The sequence below is a fragment of the Apium graveolens genome, chromosome 9 (assembly GCF_009905375.1).
Source record: "Apium graveolens cultivar Ventura chromosome 9, ASM990537v1, whole genome shotgun sequence".
NCBI lineage: Eukaryota > Viridiplantae > Streptophyta > Magnoliopsida > Apiales > Apiaceae > Apium > Apium graveolens.
This window is the reverse complement of record NC_133655.1, coordinates 5394467-5410232: the sequence shown is the minus strand read 5'-3', so window position 1 is coordinate 5410232 and position 15766 is coordinate 5394467. Positions and strand designations below refer to the sequence as shown.

At 35.5% G+C, this 15766-nt stretch overlaps 2 protein-coding genes across 2 annotated transcripts; both read left to right on the top strand.

Annotated features, from left to right (window-relative positions):
* Positions 1-2282: 2282 nt before the first annotated feature.
* Positions 2283-4285, top strand: LOC141682773 (scopoletin glucosyltransferase-like). The gene has a single exon (XM_074487466.1). It carries the CDS (start codon positions 2430-2432, stop codon positions 3849-3851), a length of 1422 nt encoding a protein of 473 aa, XP_074343567.1. The 5' UTR covers positions 2283-2429; the 3' UTR covers positions 3852-4285.
* Positions 4286-12340: 8055 nt separating this feature from the next.
* Positions 12341-14291, top strand: LOC141682793 (scopoletin glucosyltransferase-like). The gene has a single exon (XM_074487488.1). The coding sequence runs from the start codon at positions 12484-12486 to the stop codon at positions 13900-13902; it is 1419 nt and encodes a 472-aa protein (XP_074343589.1). The 5' UTR covers positions 12341-12483; the 3' UTR covers positions 13903-14291.
* The last annotated feature ends 1475 nt before the right edge of the window (positions 14292-15766 follow it).

Below are 15766 nucleotides of genomic sequence, written 5' to 3'. Positions count from 1 at the left end.
TTATTGTTTCTACAATTCTTTGTTTTATGTTATAACCGGTGTGTGACTCGTCCATAACATCAAAAACAATTATTCATTTTTGTAAAAAATAGTTTGAATCGATCCAATGAACCGTAACACAAATAAATGGCTCACCTTGACTCGGACTCCAACAATCACTAGTTAAAGAAACCATACCATCATAATCACGAAAATACTCAATTAATTGTGCTTGTTGACGATAATACTGTTTTTGTGTGTGACGTTTAATTGTTTTTCTAGGAATTCTTCTAAATACCGCGTTAATTGATTCTTTAATCATATTTTCTAAATTTGGACTCTCGGCGTGAGAAAAAGGCATTTTATCTAACGTAAGATAAGTAGCAAACGATTCGACCATTCTATCTCTATTATAAACGAAAGGCATACCTCCACCGGGAGACGATGTCACGAAACCCCCTAATTTGTGTTTGTTGTGGTGAACCTATACGTGCGATTCCACTTTCATGACTTCGCTTCGTAATGTCGTGATGTTTTTGCAAATGCCTATCAAGTGTTCCCGTACTGGACCCCTTAGAGTGAGTAAAAGGGGTGGGTTTCAACCATTTTGAATACAAAGTAAACAAAATACTTTGAATTTATTCGGTTCTTCCGTCATTGGTTCTCTCGAAAAATAGTTCCAAACATGTGATGAATGTCTTGCACTAAAAACACTACCTGCAAAATTTAAATATAAAAAATTAATTTGATTTTAACCTACAGATGCATTCGAATAAAAAAAGAAAATATAAAACAAATATTTTTTAAACATGCAATAATCGAATACAAATACACAGAACACAATTAACACATATAATTAAAAATAACACAGACATTTACATAATTCGAACATAATTAATTTTGAAAAATATAATAAAAAATTAAAAAAATTAACAAAACTTTACCGGGTTCCATGGGTCGCCAGATTTTTTTTAAACTCGCCGGAAAATTACTCAACTCGCGGGAAAATTACTAAGTTAATCAGAAATCTACAAACTTGAGAAAAGATTCACAATGACTCAGTGAGTGAGTGAGAGGAGTACTAAAGTCACAAAGTAGATAAGAGCAGAGAAGAGAGACGAGAGAGATTAGAGAGGAATGCAGTGGACAGAGTGGGGTGGATCGAATGTGTTTTATAGGGAGAGAAAAAAAGATGTTAAAAAGCTGTAGAGGAGCGTATGAATTCATGAATGTTGAGTCCGTGACTATTGCAAATTTGTAGATTTGCAGAGTAGCAGGTTGCTTTGCAGGTGGAAGTGGAAGACTGGCAAGTGGCAAGTGAATATTGGGGAAGAGGCCGAGGAGAGGAGAAACAGATGCAAGGGACTTAAAGAGATGGCAACAAAGGCTGTTGAAGAAGGTGGATCGTCTTACTCGGATTTGAATGCTTTGATCCAAGAACTCAGTTTATTTCCTTCTTCCTTTTAGAATAAAAATAAGAGCAACAATAGCTTTCAAGTTTGTTTTGCTTTGGCTTTTGATTATTACATTAGTCTAATATAAAAATGTCAGAACTTCAACGTTTGAGACTTCCAGTGGCAACGGCACATTGTCATTGGTATATATTCAGAGAGCAGCAATACGGACAATATTGCCATCTTTCTTCCTAAGAGATGTAGGACTTGTCAGGGGACTTAAACTTGAAAATAGAATTTTCGAGAATGACTGAATCTTATTATGCTCTAATTTCGCGACATTTAACAGTCTAGCTCTGGATTTCTCGAGAATGTCTTTGTTTTAGGATGTTCATGTGACCCTTTGAGCATATGATGATATGAAACACTACACATATTCATGATCTTGTGATGGTTTCATTATTGATGCGTCCTTGGATGAATTTGCAGTTCAGCTTGAGCTCAGAAGTGAGAATGCTTGTTCTTGGTCTAAGATTAGAGTACTGGTTAAGCCCAACTCAGATTAGCCTATTAGCCCAACTCAGACAATCATGCAAATTTAAAACGTCTTGCGAGGAACGTTTCATTTTAACAGAAATATAGAACTTTCCAGTTTTAACAGCTTACGAGGAACGTTTGCCCTTAATGTGAGGATTGCAAATTTAAAACGTTTAAATGAGTATCAAAGAAGGGGTGGAGATATTAGAAATACATGGTCAGATGATTCATATGCGCTTGTCTTCTGTTGAACACTTACTTTGATATGGACATTGTGTCCCACAACTAACTCAACACCGGTGAAATGACCAAGAACTCGCGTACAAAAATTTTGAAGTGCTCGAATGTGATTCTGTTTATCTGTCTTTTACGGGGTAGGGGCAGCATATGTTGAAAAGATGTCGAATTATATGACACCTGCCAGAAAGCTAGTAGTCTCTTTAAGCTTATTGTAACATTCTCATCTTCCTGTCATTGTGTTCATATAGTACTAGTAATATCTGCAAATTCTCTTGTAAAATGGTTCAGCTTCAGGTTTTCTTTTTCCCTATTATGGCTCATGGTCACATGATCCCAATACTTGACATGGCTAAGCTGTTTGCCTCTCGCGGTGTGCACTCCACCATCATCACGACGCCTCTCAATGCTCCTGCTTTTGCTAAAGGAGTACAGAAGAGTAATGATTCGGGTTTTCAAATGAGTATCAAAATTCTTAAGTTTCCAAAAGTAGACGGTTTGCCTGAAGATTGTGAAAATATTGATCAGATTCCTTCTCCTGCTATGCTCCCGCTTTTTCTTGCTGCAACATGGATGCTGAAAGAACAACTAGAGCAGCTTCTCCAAGAATGTCATCCTAATTGTCTTGTTGCTGATTTATTCTTCCCATGGGCTACTGATTCCGCTGCCAGATTTAATATCCCGAGGTTGATTTTTTATGGATCAAGCTTCTTTGCTTCGTGTGCTGAAGAACAGGTGAGGCTCCACAGGCCATTTAAGAACTTAACAAATGCCTCCGATGAATTTTTTGTGCCTAACCTTCCACATAAAGTGAAGTTGTTTTCAAGTCAAATCCCACCTTTTTTACGAGAAGAGAGGGAGACAGAGTTTGCCAAGATGCTAACTGAGGCATTCGAATCAGAGAGCAGAAGCTATGGAACCATTGTAAACAGCTTTTACGAGCTAGAACCTAATTATGCTGATTATTACAGAAATGTTTTGAATAGGAGGGCTTGGCATATAGGTCCACTTTCATTGTGCAATAGAAGTTTCGAAGAAAAAGTACAAAGAGGGAAGCAAGCAGCTATAACTGAAGATGAATGCTTGACATGGTTGAATTCTAAAAGCCCGAACTCAGTTGTATACATTTGCTTTGGAAGTGTAGGCAAATTCCCAAGTAAGCAGTTACATGAGATTGCTATGGGACTTGAAGCTTCCGAGCAACAATTCATATGGGTTGTGATGAAGGGGACAGATGACAATGAACCCGAAGACTGGATGCCAGAAGAATTTGAGGAAAGAATGATAGGGAAAGGCCTAATAATTAGAGGATGGGCACCGCAAGTGCTAATTCTTGATCACAAAGCTATAGGAGGTTTTGTGACACACTGTGGCTGGAACTCAACTCTTGAAGGCATAGCTGCTGGGGTACCAATGGTCACATGGCCTTTGGGCGCGGAGCAATTTTATAATGAGAAGTTGATTACCGATGTTCTCCACATTGGTGTTCCTGTCGGTGCCAAGGAATGGGGTGTTATGGTAGGGGGAGGGAACATAAAAAGAGATGCAGTGGAGACGGCTGTGAGAGGTATACTTGTTGGTGAAGAGGCCGAGGACAGAAGAAACCGATGCAAGGGACTTAAAGAGATGGCAAAAAAGGCCATTGAACAAGGCGGATCGTCTTACTCAGATTTGAATGCTTTGATCCAAGAACTCAGTTTATAGCCTTCTTCAAGTTAAAACTTAAATAAGAGGAAAGTACCCTACTTAATCAAAGTTTGTTTTGCATTGGATTTCAGTTATTGTACTAGTCTCATATAAGAGCAGCAATACAGACTTAATTTGTTGTTGAAACAAAATATTGTTGTCATCTTTCGTCCAATGAGGTGACACGAGCTCTTTGAGGCCAGTTTCTGCAAATAGGTTTATTTAGAACTGTTTATTAAAGATTCATCTGGGATTTGAACATTGAAACTAGACAGATGAAAAACTACTTTGAACAGTTGCTTTGGCATTTCCAACAACAAGCTGCATCCCTACTTCTTTGCTACCATTGAACTTATAAAATCTGTTTCCAAATGTGTATGGCGCATGATTGGTAAGTTTCCTAATAATAATATCAGACCCGTGTGCATATATATGCGTTCACAAAGTAAAATGTGACAAATGTCACATCACGTTGTTCACAATGTAGAACGTGACAAATGTCACACCACGTCGTTCCAGGAAGATTTTGTGGACGGATTTTCGGTACCTAGTACTATTCTAAAATGGGTAGAAGTTGTATTATTTGTTAATCCACTTATCTAAAATTTTAAAGTGATAGATTAATACTTCAACTGGATCTTAAATTATATTCTAACACTCACTTGAAAATCATATAAAATCATGATGTGTCAGAAAAAAGCCTTACAGAAAGATCTTATATCTATGTATATTATAGTTTCTACTCCCTATTTTGAAACTTAATCCCTTTCCTAGTCTTTTACCCTCAAAATTGTAAAGAATTACATCACTTGTCATCATGTTTTCCTGTGTTGCAGTATATTATAGTTTCTACTCCCTATTTTGAAACTTCATCCCTTTCCTAGTCTTTTACCCTCAAAATTGTAAAGAATTACATCTCTTGTCATCATGTTTTCCTGTGTTGCAGCTAGTGGTGGCCAAACGTGTGTGTCGGACGTGCCGTGCCGGGTTTTTGGCGGTGTAATATCCGGGATATATCATGTAATTATTTTTGCTATTATATAATTATTATGTGTATTCAGTATCTATTCTGTGAGCTAATTGTTAAGTGTTATCTGTACTTGAATATTCAAAAATAATATTAATTGAGTATTTAATTTTTATATGTCCAAAATAAAATATAGATAATTGTCATATCTTCCTAATTATTTTTATGTTGGTTTATGGATTTATAAGAATCATATGAAATTTCTAAAATCTTTTTTCGGGTAATTAAAATCTATTTTATAAAAACGGGAACCAACCGACGTCAACCGTTGTTACATTTTTGGAACCCGAAACTCTTTCGAGAACTCCTTCCTAACCTAATTGTAATATTCCGAGCATATTCCATGTTTCGACTTTTTCGATCTGGCTTACGGTTTGTCCTGCGCGGGTCCCGGCGCAACATTTTCGATACAATATTCGTTTCGGTAAATCAATAAAACCCGTATTTTCGATAAACGGGAGCTTTTTATTAAACTATCACAATTATCACTTCGTAATACGTGTAACCAGGCGCTGAGACCAAGACCGCAGTACAAATTGTACTGATTTGGATAATTATCCCGAAAACCGATACCGTTTGGATCAGTTTTTACAAATAAACGTACCGTTTTATATCCGGAATGATCCAACGGGATACAAATTTTCCGTAATTATAAATAGCCTTTTACCGTATTTTATTTCGTATCAAAATCATTTGCAGATAGTTAATTATATTATTTTCAGAGAAAAACCCTAATTTCCTAAAACTGTTCTAAGAATCAAACAGCAAAACGAAGGCGTTACCGATCTCTGTTTTCAAAGCTTGAGTAACCAAAACGAAGGATTTGAAGTGTTCTATCAGATTCTGAGCTTTGTTTCACTGCAGAAATCAAGGTTATTTTTCTAAAAATTTATTTATTTTCGAATTTATTTTATTAAAAATATGAAATTTTGTTCGGATGATTGTTTGTATGATTTGATGATTGCATGTTGTAGAGCTTGTTTTCCTGATGATTTTCATATGTCATACGTCTGATTTGGAGTTCAATAACATGTTCAAATTTGAGTTTGATTTTCGAATTTCAAAATTAGGGTTTATAACCCGTATGAATGTTCTTAATTGAAATTTGGGGGTTTCTTATTCTGTGATAGATTGATGTTGTGTTATAGTGGGTTGTATTCTCTGTGAAATTTGCAATCTAGTCGTATAAGTTTCATGAACCAACGAGGTCTGTAGAGAAGGGAGTTGTGTTTTGAAGTTTTCCGATGTTCGCCGGAAACTGGAAAACTTCACGGCCAAATTCCGGCCAACTCAGGGATTGTTAGGATGAATTGATTGCATGGTTGTGTTCCTGGTGTTGTGTAGATGTGATCTGGAGGTGTTGGTGGGGTGAGGACGCCGGGAACGTGTTCTCCGGCGAACCCGACTGTTTTCCGGCGAAGGGCTGGAAAATTACAGTTTAGTACCCCAACTTTTGAAAACGATGCAGTTAGGTCCCTGAAGTTTCCAGACTTTGCAAATTTAGGATTCTTGTTTATAAAATGTTTAAAAATCATATTTTCTATTTATTTTTATTATAAAAATTCATTTTTTAAATTCTGAAAATTCTAAAAATTATTATTTTAATTCTGAAAATTATTTTTAATTCACAAATAAATCTAAATTAATTAGTTAATTAATTTCAGTTAATTTATAATTGATTAATTGGTCAATTAATTCGAAAATTAATTGATTAATTGATTTAATTAATTATTAATTGATTATAGTTAATTATTTAATTAGATTTAATTATTTAAAAAATGATTTAAAAATTCTGAAAAATAGTTTTGGAGCTTTAAAATATTATTCTAAATTATTTCCAAGGCTCGATAATTATTCTAAAATTATTTCGGAGCCAGAATGGGCCAACCGAACCCTGTTTATTAACCCGAAATTGATCCAACGGCCCGTTTTAATTCCGAAAAATGTTTTAAAAATCATTTTAAATATCAGAAAGCCTATTTATGACCCGAGACTTCTTTATAAATAATATATCATTGATTACGTGATGTATTATGTGCTATATGTGACTTGTTAATTGACTATCGGTCTATATATTCGGTGTTTACTTGATTATTGCATAACTTTCAATCCGTTAATCGGATTTGGGTAAACCGAAGGGTAGATAGAAGTATGTATTGAATAGAATTCCATGAGTAAATTATTGATAGATGCTTATGATATGTGAGCAGAGGAGGCAAGACGTAAGAAAGGGAAACAGATAGTTGAAGAGTAAGACGGTTGTGATTGGAAACGAGTGCAGTGTAGTAAGCTAATATCAGGCAAGTGTTCTGAACTTTCTCGAGATATTGTAGTACTTGATAATCCTGTGATATTGCAAGTGCTTTGAAGCACAGAAACCTAAATCCTGATTTCAGTTATTTTTCTTGAGCCATGAATCATATTCTTTCTAATCCATTGATTATTGTATACCCAAACAAGAACCACAAATCTACGATACTACTCCACAAATACATACAAACTAAATACCGGACACTGAAATGAACTATTATATACTCAACCCATGGTATCTTATACTTTGAAAGACTAAATCCTTGAAACCTTGAAACGTTGATTCCTTTGTTATCCAATTCTTTCATTACCTAGCATCCAAGCTTTTAAATTGCCTTATTGATCCTTACAAGGATTGAAACCCTTTCATTGTTAAACATTTATTGTTGTTAATGATTTCGGTTATTGTTTATTATTGCATATTCTGTTATTATGTTAGAATTGGATTGTTTTTATAAAATTGTGGACCAGATTCGTGGTCAGACCATATAATGGTCAAGTTAGGCCAATGTGTGCCTTGGATCCAGTAGTTAGAGCAATGCTGTGTGCCTTGCTCGGGGTTAGTGCGTGACTGATCAGCAGCCTAACCTTGGTTTTTAAATTAAAAGTATAATATCCAATTCTAAATCATAATCCATTGTTCACTTGATATCATAACCATATTCACATGATGATCATTATTCTCAGTTTTGTCATTGTGACTTGCTGAGCTAGTTAGCTCATTTGTGCGATGTTGTTTATATTCTTTCCAGTTAAAAAGGAACCAGTTGGTAAAGAGGATCCCCAGTCCAGCGCGAGAGCTAGGGGTTCAGATTGAGAAAGCGGAGCTAGTAGGCTTCTTTTGGAATAATTTAAGTTTGTAAAAATTTGTAATAATGTTTAATACTCAGTTTGAATTTGAAATAGTTGGGATTTGAACGGTTTGTAATATATTAGTGTGTTTGGCTTGTGTGCATACTTTAACCTGTTGCGGTCTGTGGTGGTTGGTAAGTAGGGTCATTGCATATATTATTATTATCTTTATTATTGTTATAAGCAGGTTATAATTAAGGTGTGTGTGTGGACCCCAAACTTCTGATCCGGGTTTGGAGGGCGCCACAGGCGGGCCGAGTCTCCTCAATCAGGACTCGTAGATGACACGTTTAACTGTACGATACGTGTCGGGTTCGTGCCGAGTCAGGGAAGTTGAAATCGCGTGCAGCTCGCAGTTTATACTAGCTACACGGGTCAGGTAAATGTAAGACAGAAGTGCAAAAATTTAAGGCTATAAGAGGGGCGTGTCTGCGGTTGGCGGGGCGAGTCGGTGATTTGCGGGGCTACACGGGTTGGGACGAGTTGCAGAATTAAACAAGAAGGTTGCCACTGTCAATTAATGCGTCTAAGTGTAACGTGTGTTAGTTTTTTTATTATATAAACAATGGATGGTCGCCACTTGCTGGCATGTTATCTATTCATTTAGTTATAATATATTATAATAATCAAGCAACTCATTTTACAATCTGTTTGTGCAAGTTGCAATTATTTTAGTTATAAATTATAACAATTAAACTGTAAACAACTTACAACTGTATCGATAATTATCTCGATTTTATTTTTTTCCAAAATTATATTAAATATTCATCTGAACTTATAATAATAAAATGTGTTAAATAAATAAAAGAGGACGATACCTCTATAAATTTTATTAATTAAAAAAAGATTTACAAAAAGTTTGAGAGGACTCCTCTCTAAAAAACGGAACAAATCGCATTTACATTTTAAAAAAAATACGAAGCAATTGAAATTTAAAATACATAACAAAATATTCAATCTAATCCACTATTTATTTATACAAATTCTTCTTATTCTTGTTGTTCGTTGGTAGTTTACGTGCCTGATTCCGATGAAGTGTCCATTGTCATCCAAATATCATCTTCTCTATCCGAATCATCTTTTTTTCTCCCTTGTTATCTTTTTGCAGCTTGATTCCAATCATTTTTACAAACACATATCTTTACAACGTCCAGTGCAATACTTGATCTTTTTTCGTCCAACACTCTTCTACCTGCGCTAAAAGCGGACTCGGACGCAATTGTGGAGGCGGGAACTACTAAAATATCCCTTGCAATTTTAGCTAAAAGCGGAAATTGATTCTCATGATTTTTCCACCACATTAGTATTGAAAAATCTTCGTCTAACTCATAATTATAAGAAAAAACTCTCGAGTCATACTAAAAGAAGAAATATGTGTGGAAGTCGTAGCGGAAATTCTACACTTTTGTTTTTTAGTTAAGATTCCCGAAATAGTACTATTAAATCTACTAACACTACTAGTTTTAGGTGGTACAATATTTTGAGTTCTTAGAGTATATATATCTATAAGACGATGTAATAAGTCTAAACAATTTTGTATATAAAGTGCATGACTATATGAAACTCCTAACACTTGATAGTAATGTTCTAACATATTTTCTAAACCCTCCTTTCTAACACCGGGATCAAGAAGACATGCAATACCATAAATATAAGGAAATTCGGTAAAGTACTCAATCCACTTTCTTTTCATTGTGATAACTATTGCAGAAAAGCGATCATCATTTTCAAATTGTTGTAAAGTAGTAATAATATTTACACACTCAATAATAACATGATGTACATTTGGTTCGTAAACATAAGAAAAAAATTTAGTAGCATGTGCAAAACACTCAAGCAAATCACGAACTTTAATTGTCAAATCCCACATAGATTCGTTAATCAATCTATCCTCCACTTAATTTCTGGAATCAGAATTATATAATTTGGTGATAACTACCTTCTATTTAATTGCTTCACATAATAAGTTATAAGTAGAAATCCATCTCGTGGTACAATCATTACCTCATTTTTTCGGCCTTAACCCATTTGCTTTGCATAATTTTTTATATTCTCTCCTTAATGTGTGTGATATACGTAAATATTTAATAATTTTTCTAATGGGTTCTAAAAAATGAGTAATTTCCGAAATTCCTTTTTGAGCCGAAAGGTTAATTATATGTGCACAACATCGAACATGCAAGAATTCACCATCTAAAACCGTGGGAATATCGTTCTTAATATAAACATGGCTTTATTATTTGACGAGGCATTATCCAAAGATATCGTAAACACCTTGTGAAGCAAATTAAATTCGGTTATTGTTTCTACAATTCTTTGTTTTATGTTATAGCCGGTGTGTGACTCGTCCATAACATCAAAAACAATTATTCATTTTTGTAAAAAATAGTTTGAATCGATCCAATGAACCGTAACACAAATAAATGGCTCACCTTGACTCGGACTCCAACAATCACTAGTTAAAGAAACCATACCATCATAATCACGAAAATACTCAATTAATTGTGCTTGTTGACGATAATACTGTTTTTGTGTGTGACGTTTAATTGTTTTTCTAGGAATTCTTCTAAATACCGCGTTAATTGATTCTTTAATCATATTTTCTAAATTTGGACTCTCGGCGTGAGAAAAAGGCATTTTATCTAACGTAAGATAAGTAGCAAACGATTCGACCATTCTATCTCTATTATAAACGAAAGGCATACCTCCACCGGGAGACGATGTCACGAAACCCCCTAATTTGTGTTTGTTGTGGTGAACCTATACGTGCGATTCCACTTTCATGACTTCGCTTCGTAATGTCGTGATGTTTTTGCAAATGCCTATCAAGTGTTCCCGTACTGGACCCCTTAGAGTGAGTAAAAGGGGTGGGTTTCAACCATTTTGAATACAAAGTAAACAAAATACTTTGAATTTATTTGGTTCTTCCGTCATTGGTTCTCTCGAAAAATAGTTCCAAACATGTGATGAATGTCTTGCACTAGAAACACTACCTGCAAAATTTAAATATAAAAAATTAATTTGATTTTAACCTACAGATGCATTCGAATAAAAAAAGAAAATATAAAACAAATATTTTTTAAACATGCAATAATCGAATACAAATAGACAGAACACAATTAACACATATAATTAAAAATAACACAGACATTTACATAATTCGAACATAATTAATTTTGAAAAATATAATAAAAAATTAAAAAAATTAACAAAACTTTACCGGGTTCCATGGGTCGCCAGATTTTTTTTAAACTCGCGGGAAAATTACTAAGTTAATCAGAAATCTACAAACTTGAGAAAAGATTCACAATGACTCAGTGAGTGAGTGAGAGGAGTACTAAAGTCACAAAGTAGATAAGAGCAGAGAAGAGAGACGAGAGAGATTAGAGAGGAATGCAGTGGACAGAGTGGGGTGGATCGAATGTGTTTTATAGGGAGAGAAAAAAAGATGTTAAAAAGCTGTAGAGGAGCGTATGAATTAATGAATGTTGAGTCCGTGACTGTTGCAAATTTGTAGATTTGCAGAGTAGCAGGTTGCTTTGCAGGTGGAAGTGGAAGACTGGCAAGTGGCAAGTGAATATTGGGGAAGAGGCCGAGGAGAGGAGAAACAGCTGCAAGGGACTTAAAGAGATGGCAAAAATAGAAGTGAAAAGTCCTAAGAGATGTAGGACTTGTCAGGGGACTTAAACTTGAAAATAGAATTCTCGAGAATGACTGAATCTTATTTATGCTCTAATTTCGCGACATTTAACAGTCTAGCTCTGGATTTCTCGAGAATGTCTTTGTTTTAGGATGTTCATGTGACCCTTTGAGCATATGATGATATGAAACACTACACATATTCATGATCTTGTGATGGTTTCATTATTGATGCGTCCTTGGATGAATTTGCAGTTCAGCTTGAGCTCAGAAGTGAGAATGCTTGTTCTTGGTCTAAGATTAGAGTACTGGTTAAGCCCAACTCAGATTAGCCTATTAGCCCAACTCAGACAATCATGCAAATTTAAAACGTCTTGCGAGGAACGTTTCATTTTAACAGAAATATAGAACTTTCCAGTTTTAACAGCTTACGAGGAACGTTTGCCCTTAATGTGAGGATTGCAAATTTAAAACGTTTAAATGAGTATCAAAGAAGGGGTGGAGATATTAGAAATACATGGTCAGATGATTCATATGCGCTTGTCTTCTGTTGAACACTTACTTTGATATGGACATTGTGTCCCACAACTAACTCAACACCGGTGAAATGACCAAGAACTCGTGTACACAAATTTTGAAGTGCTCGAATGTGATTCTGTTTATCTGTCTTTTACGGGGTAGGGGCAGCATATGTTGAAAAGATGTCGAATTATATGACACCTGCCAGAAAGCTAGTAGTCTCTTTAAGCTTATTGTAACATTCTCATCTTCCTGTCATTGTGTTCATATAGTACTAGTAATATCTGCAAATTCTCTTGTAAAATGGTTCAGCTTCAGGTTTTCTTTTTCCCTATTATGGCTCATGGTCACATGATCCCAATACTTGACATGGCTAAGCTGTTTGCCTCTCGCGGTGTGCACTCCACCATCATCACGACGCCTCTCAATGCTCCTGCTTTTGCTAAAGGAGTACAGAAGAGTAATGATTCGGGTTTTCAAATGAGTATCAAAATTCTTAAGTTTCCAAAAGTAGACGGTTTGCCTGAAGATTGTGAAAATATTGATCAGATTCCTTCTCCTGCTATGCTCCCGCTTTTTCTTGCTGCAACATGGATGCTGAAAGAACAACTAGAGCAGCTTCTCCAAGAATGTCATCCTAATTGTCTTGTTGCTGATTTATTCTTCCCATGGGCTACTGATTCCGCTGCCAGATTTAATATCCCGAGGTTGATTTTTTATGGATCAAGCTTCTTTGCTTCGTGTGCTGAAGAACAGGTGAGGCTCCACAGGCCATTTAAGAACTTAACAAATGCCTCCGATGAATTTTTTGTGCCTAACCTTCCGCATAAAGTGAAGTTGTTTTTAAGTCAAATCCCACCTTATTTACGAGAAGAGAGGGAGACAGAGTTTGCCAAGGTGCTAACCGAGGCATTAGAATCTGAGAGAAGCCATGGAGTCATTGTAAACAGCTTTTACGAGCTAGAATCCGAGTATGCTGATTATTACAGGAATGTTTTGAATAGGAGGGCATGGCATATAGGTCCACTTTCATTGTGCAATAGAAGTTTCGAAGAAAAAGTACAAAGAGGGAAGCAAGCAGCTATAACTGAAGATGAATGCTTGACATGGTTGAATTCTAAAAGCCCGAACTCAGTTGTATACATTTGCTTTGGAAGTGTAGGCAAATTCCCAAGTAAGCAGTTACATGAGATTGCTATGGGACTTGAAGCTTCCGAGCAACAATTCATATGGGTTGTGATGAAGGGGACAGATGACAATGAACCCGAAGACTGGATGCCAGAAGAATTTGAGGAAAGAATGATAGGGAAAGGCCTAATAATTAGAGGATGGGCACCGCAAGTGCTAATTCTTGATCACAAAGCTATAGGAGGTTTTGTGACACACTGTGGGTGGAACTCAACTCTTGAAGGCATAGCTGCTGGGGTACCAATGGTCACATGGCCTTTGGGCGCGGAGCAATTTTATAATGAGAAGTTGATTACCGATGTTCTCCACATTGGTGTTCCTGTCGGTGCCAAGGAATGGGGTGTTATGGTAGGGGGAGGGAACATAAAAAGAGATGCAGTGGAGACGGCTGTGAGAGGTATACTTGTTGGTGAAGAGGCCGAGGACAGAAGAAACCGATGCAAGGGACTTAAAGAGATGGCAAAAAAGGCCATTGAACAAGGCGGATCGTCTTACTCAGATTTGAATGCTTTGATCCAAGAACTCAGTTTATAGCCTTCTTCAAGTTAAAACTTAAATAAGAGGAAAGTACCTACTTAATCAAAGTTTGTTTTGCATTGGATTTCAGTTATTGTACTAGTCTCATATAAGAGCAGCAATACAGACTTAATTTGTTGTTGAAACAAAATATTGTTGTCATCTTTCGTCCAATGTGGTGACACGAGCTCTTTGAGGCCAGTTTCTGCAAATAGGTTTATTTAGAACTGTTTATTAAAGATTCATCTGGGATTTGAACATTGAAACTAGACAGATGAAAAACTACTTTGAACAGTTGCTTTGGCATTTCCAACAACAAGCTGCATCCCTACTTCTTTGCTACCATTGAACTTATAAAATCTGTTTCCAAATGTGTAAGGCGCATGGTTGGTAAGTTTCCTAATAATAATATCAGACCCGTGTGCATATATATGCGTTCACAAAGTAAAATGTGACAAATGTCACATCACGTTGTTCACAATGTAGAACATGACAAATGTCACACCACGTCGTTCCAGGAAGATTTTGTGGAAGGATTCTCGGTACCTAGTACTATTCTAAAATGGGTAGAAGTTGTATTATTTGTTAATCCACTTATCTAAAATTTTAAAGTGATAGATTAATACTTCAACTGGATCTTAAATTATATTCTAACACTCACTTGAAAATCATATAAAATCATGATGTGTCAGAAAAAAGCCTTACAGAAAGATCTTATATCTATGTATATTATAGTTTCTACTCCCTATTTTGAAAATTCATCCCTTTCCTAGTCTTTTACCCTCAAAATTGTAAAGAATTACATCTCTTGTTATCATGTTTTCCTGTGTTGCAGCTAGTGGTGGCCAAACGAGTGTGTCGGACGTGCCGTGCCGGGTTTTTGGCGGTGTAATATCCGGGATATATCGTGTAATTATTTTTGCTATTATATAATTATTATGTGTATTCAGTATCTATTCTGTGAGCTAATTGTTAAGTGTTATCTGTACTTGAATATTCAAAAATAATATTAATTGAGTATTTTAATTTTTATATGTCCAAAATAAAATATAGATAATTGTCATATCTTCCTAATTATTTTTATGTTGGTTTATGGATTTATAAGAATCATATGAAATTTCTAAAATCTTTTTTCGGGTAATTAAAATCTATTTTATAAAAACGGGAACCAACCGACATCAACCGTTGTTACGTTTTTGGAACCCGAAACTCTTTCGAGAACTCCTTCCTAACCTAATTGTAATATTCCGAGCATATTCCATGTTTCGACTTTTTCGATCCGGCTTACGGTTTGTCCTGCGCGGGTCCCGGCGCAACATTTTCGATACAATATTCGTTTCGGTAAATCAATAAAACCCGTATTTTCGATAAACGGGAGCTTTTTATTAAACTATCACAATTATCACTTCGTAATACGTGTAACCAGGCGCTGAGACCAAGACCGCAGTACAAATTGTACTGATTTGGATAATTATCCCGAAAACCGATACCGTTTGGATCAGTTTTTACAAATAAACGTACCGTTTTATATCCAGAATGATCCAACGGGATACAAATTTTCCGTAATTATAAATAGCCTTTTACCGTATTTTATTTCGTATCAAAATCATTTGCAGATAGTTAATTATATTATTTTCAGAGAAAAGCCCTAATTTCCTAAAACTGTTCTAAGAATCAAACAGCAAAACGAAGGCGTTACCGATCTCTGTTTTCAAAGCTTGAGTAACCAAAACGAAGGATTTGAAGTGTTCTATCAGATTCTGAGCTTTGTTTCACTGCAGAAATCAAGGTTATTTTTCTAAAAATTTATTTATTTTCGAATTTATTTTATTAAAAATATGAAATTTTGTTCGGATGATTGTTTGTATGATTTGATGATTGC

Excerpts from the sequence above, each read along its gene's own strand:
- LOC141682773 (XM_074487466.1), top strand. The coding sequence starts at position 2,430 with ATGGTTCAGCTTCAGGTTTTCTTTTTCCCTATTATGGCTCATGGTCAC.
- LOC141682793 (XM_074487488.1), top strand. The coding sequence starts at position 12,484 with ATGGTTCAGCTTCAGGTTTTCTTTTTCCCTATTATGGCTCATGGTCAC.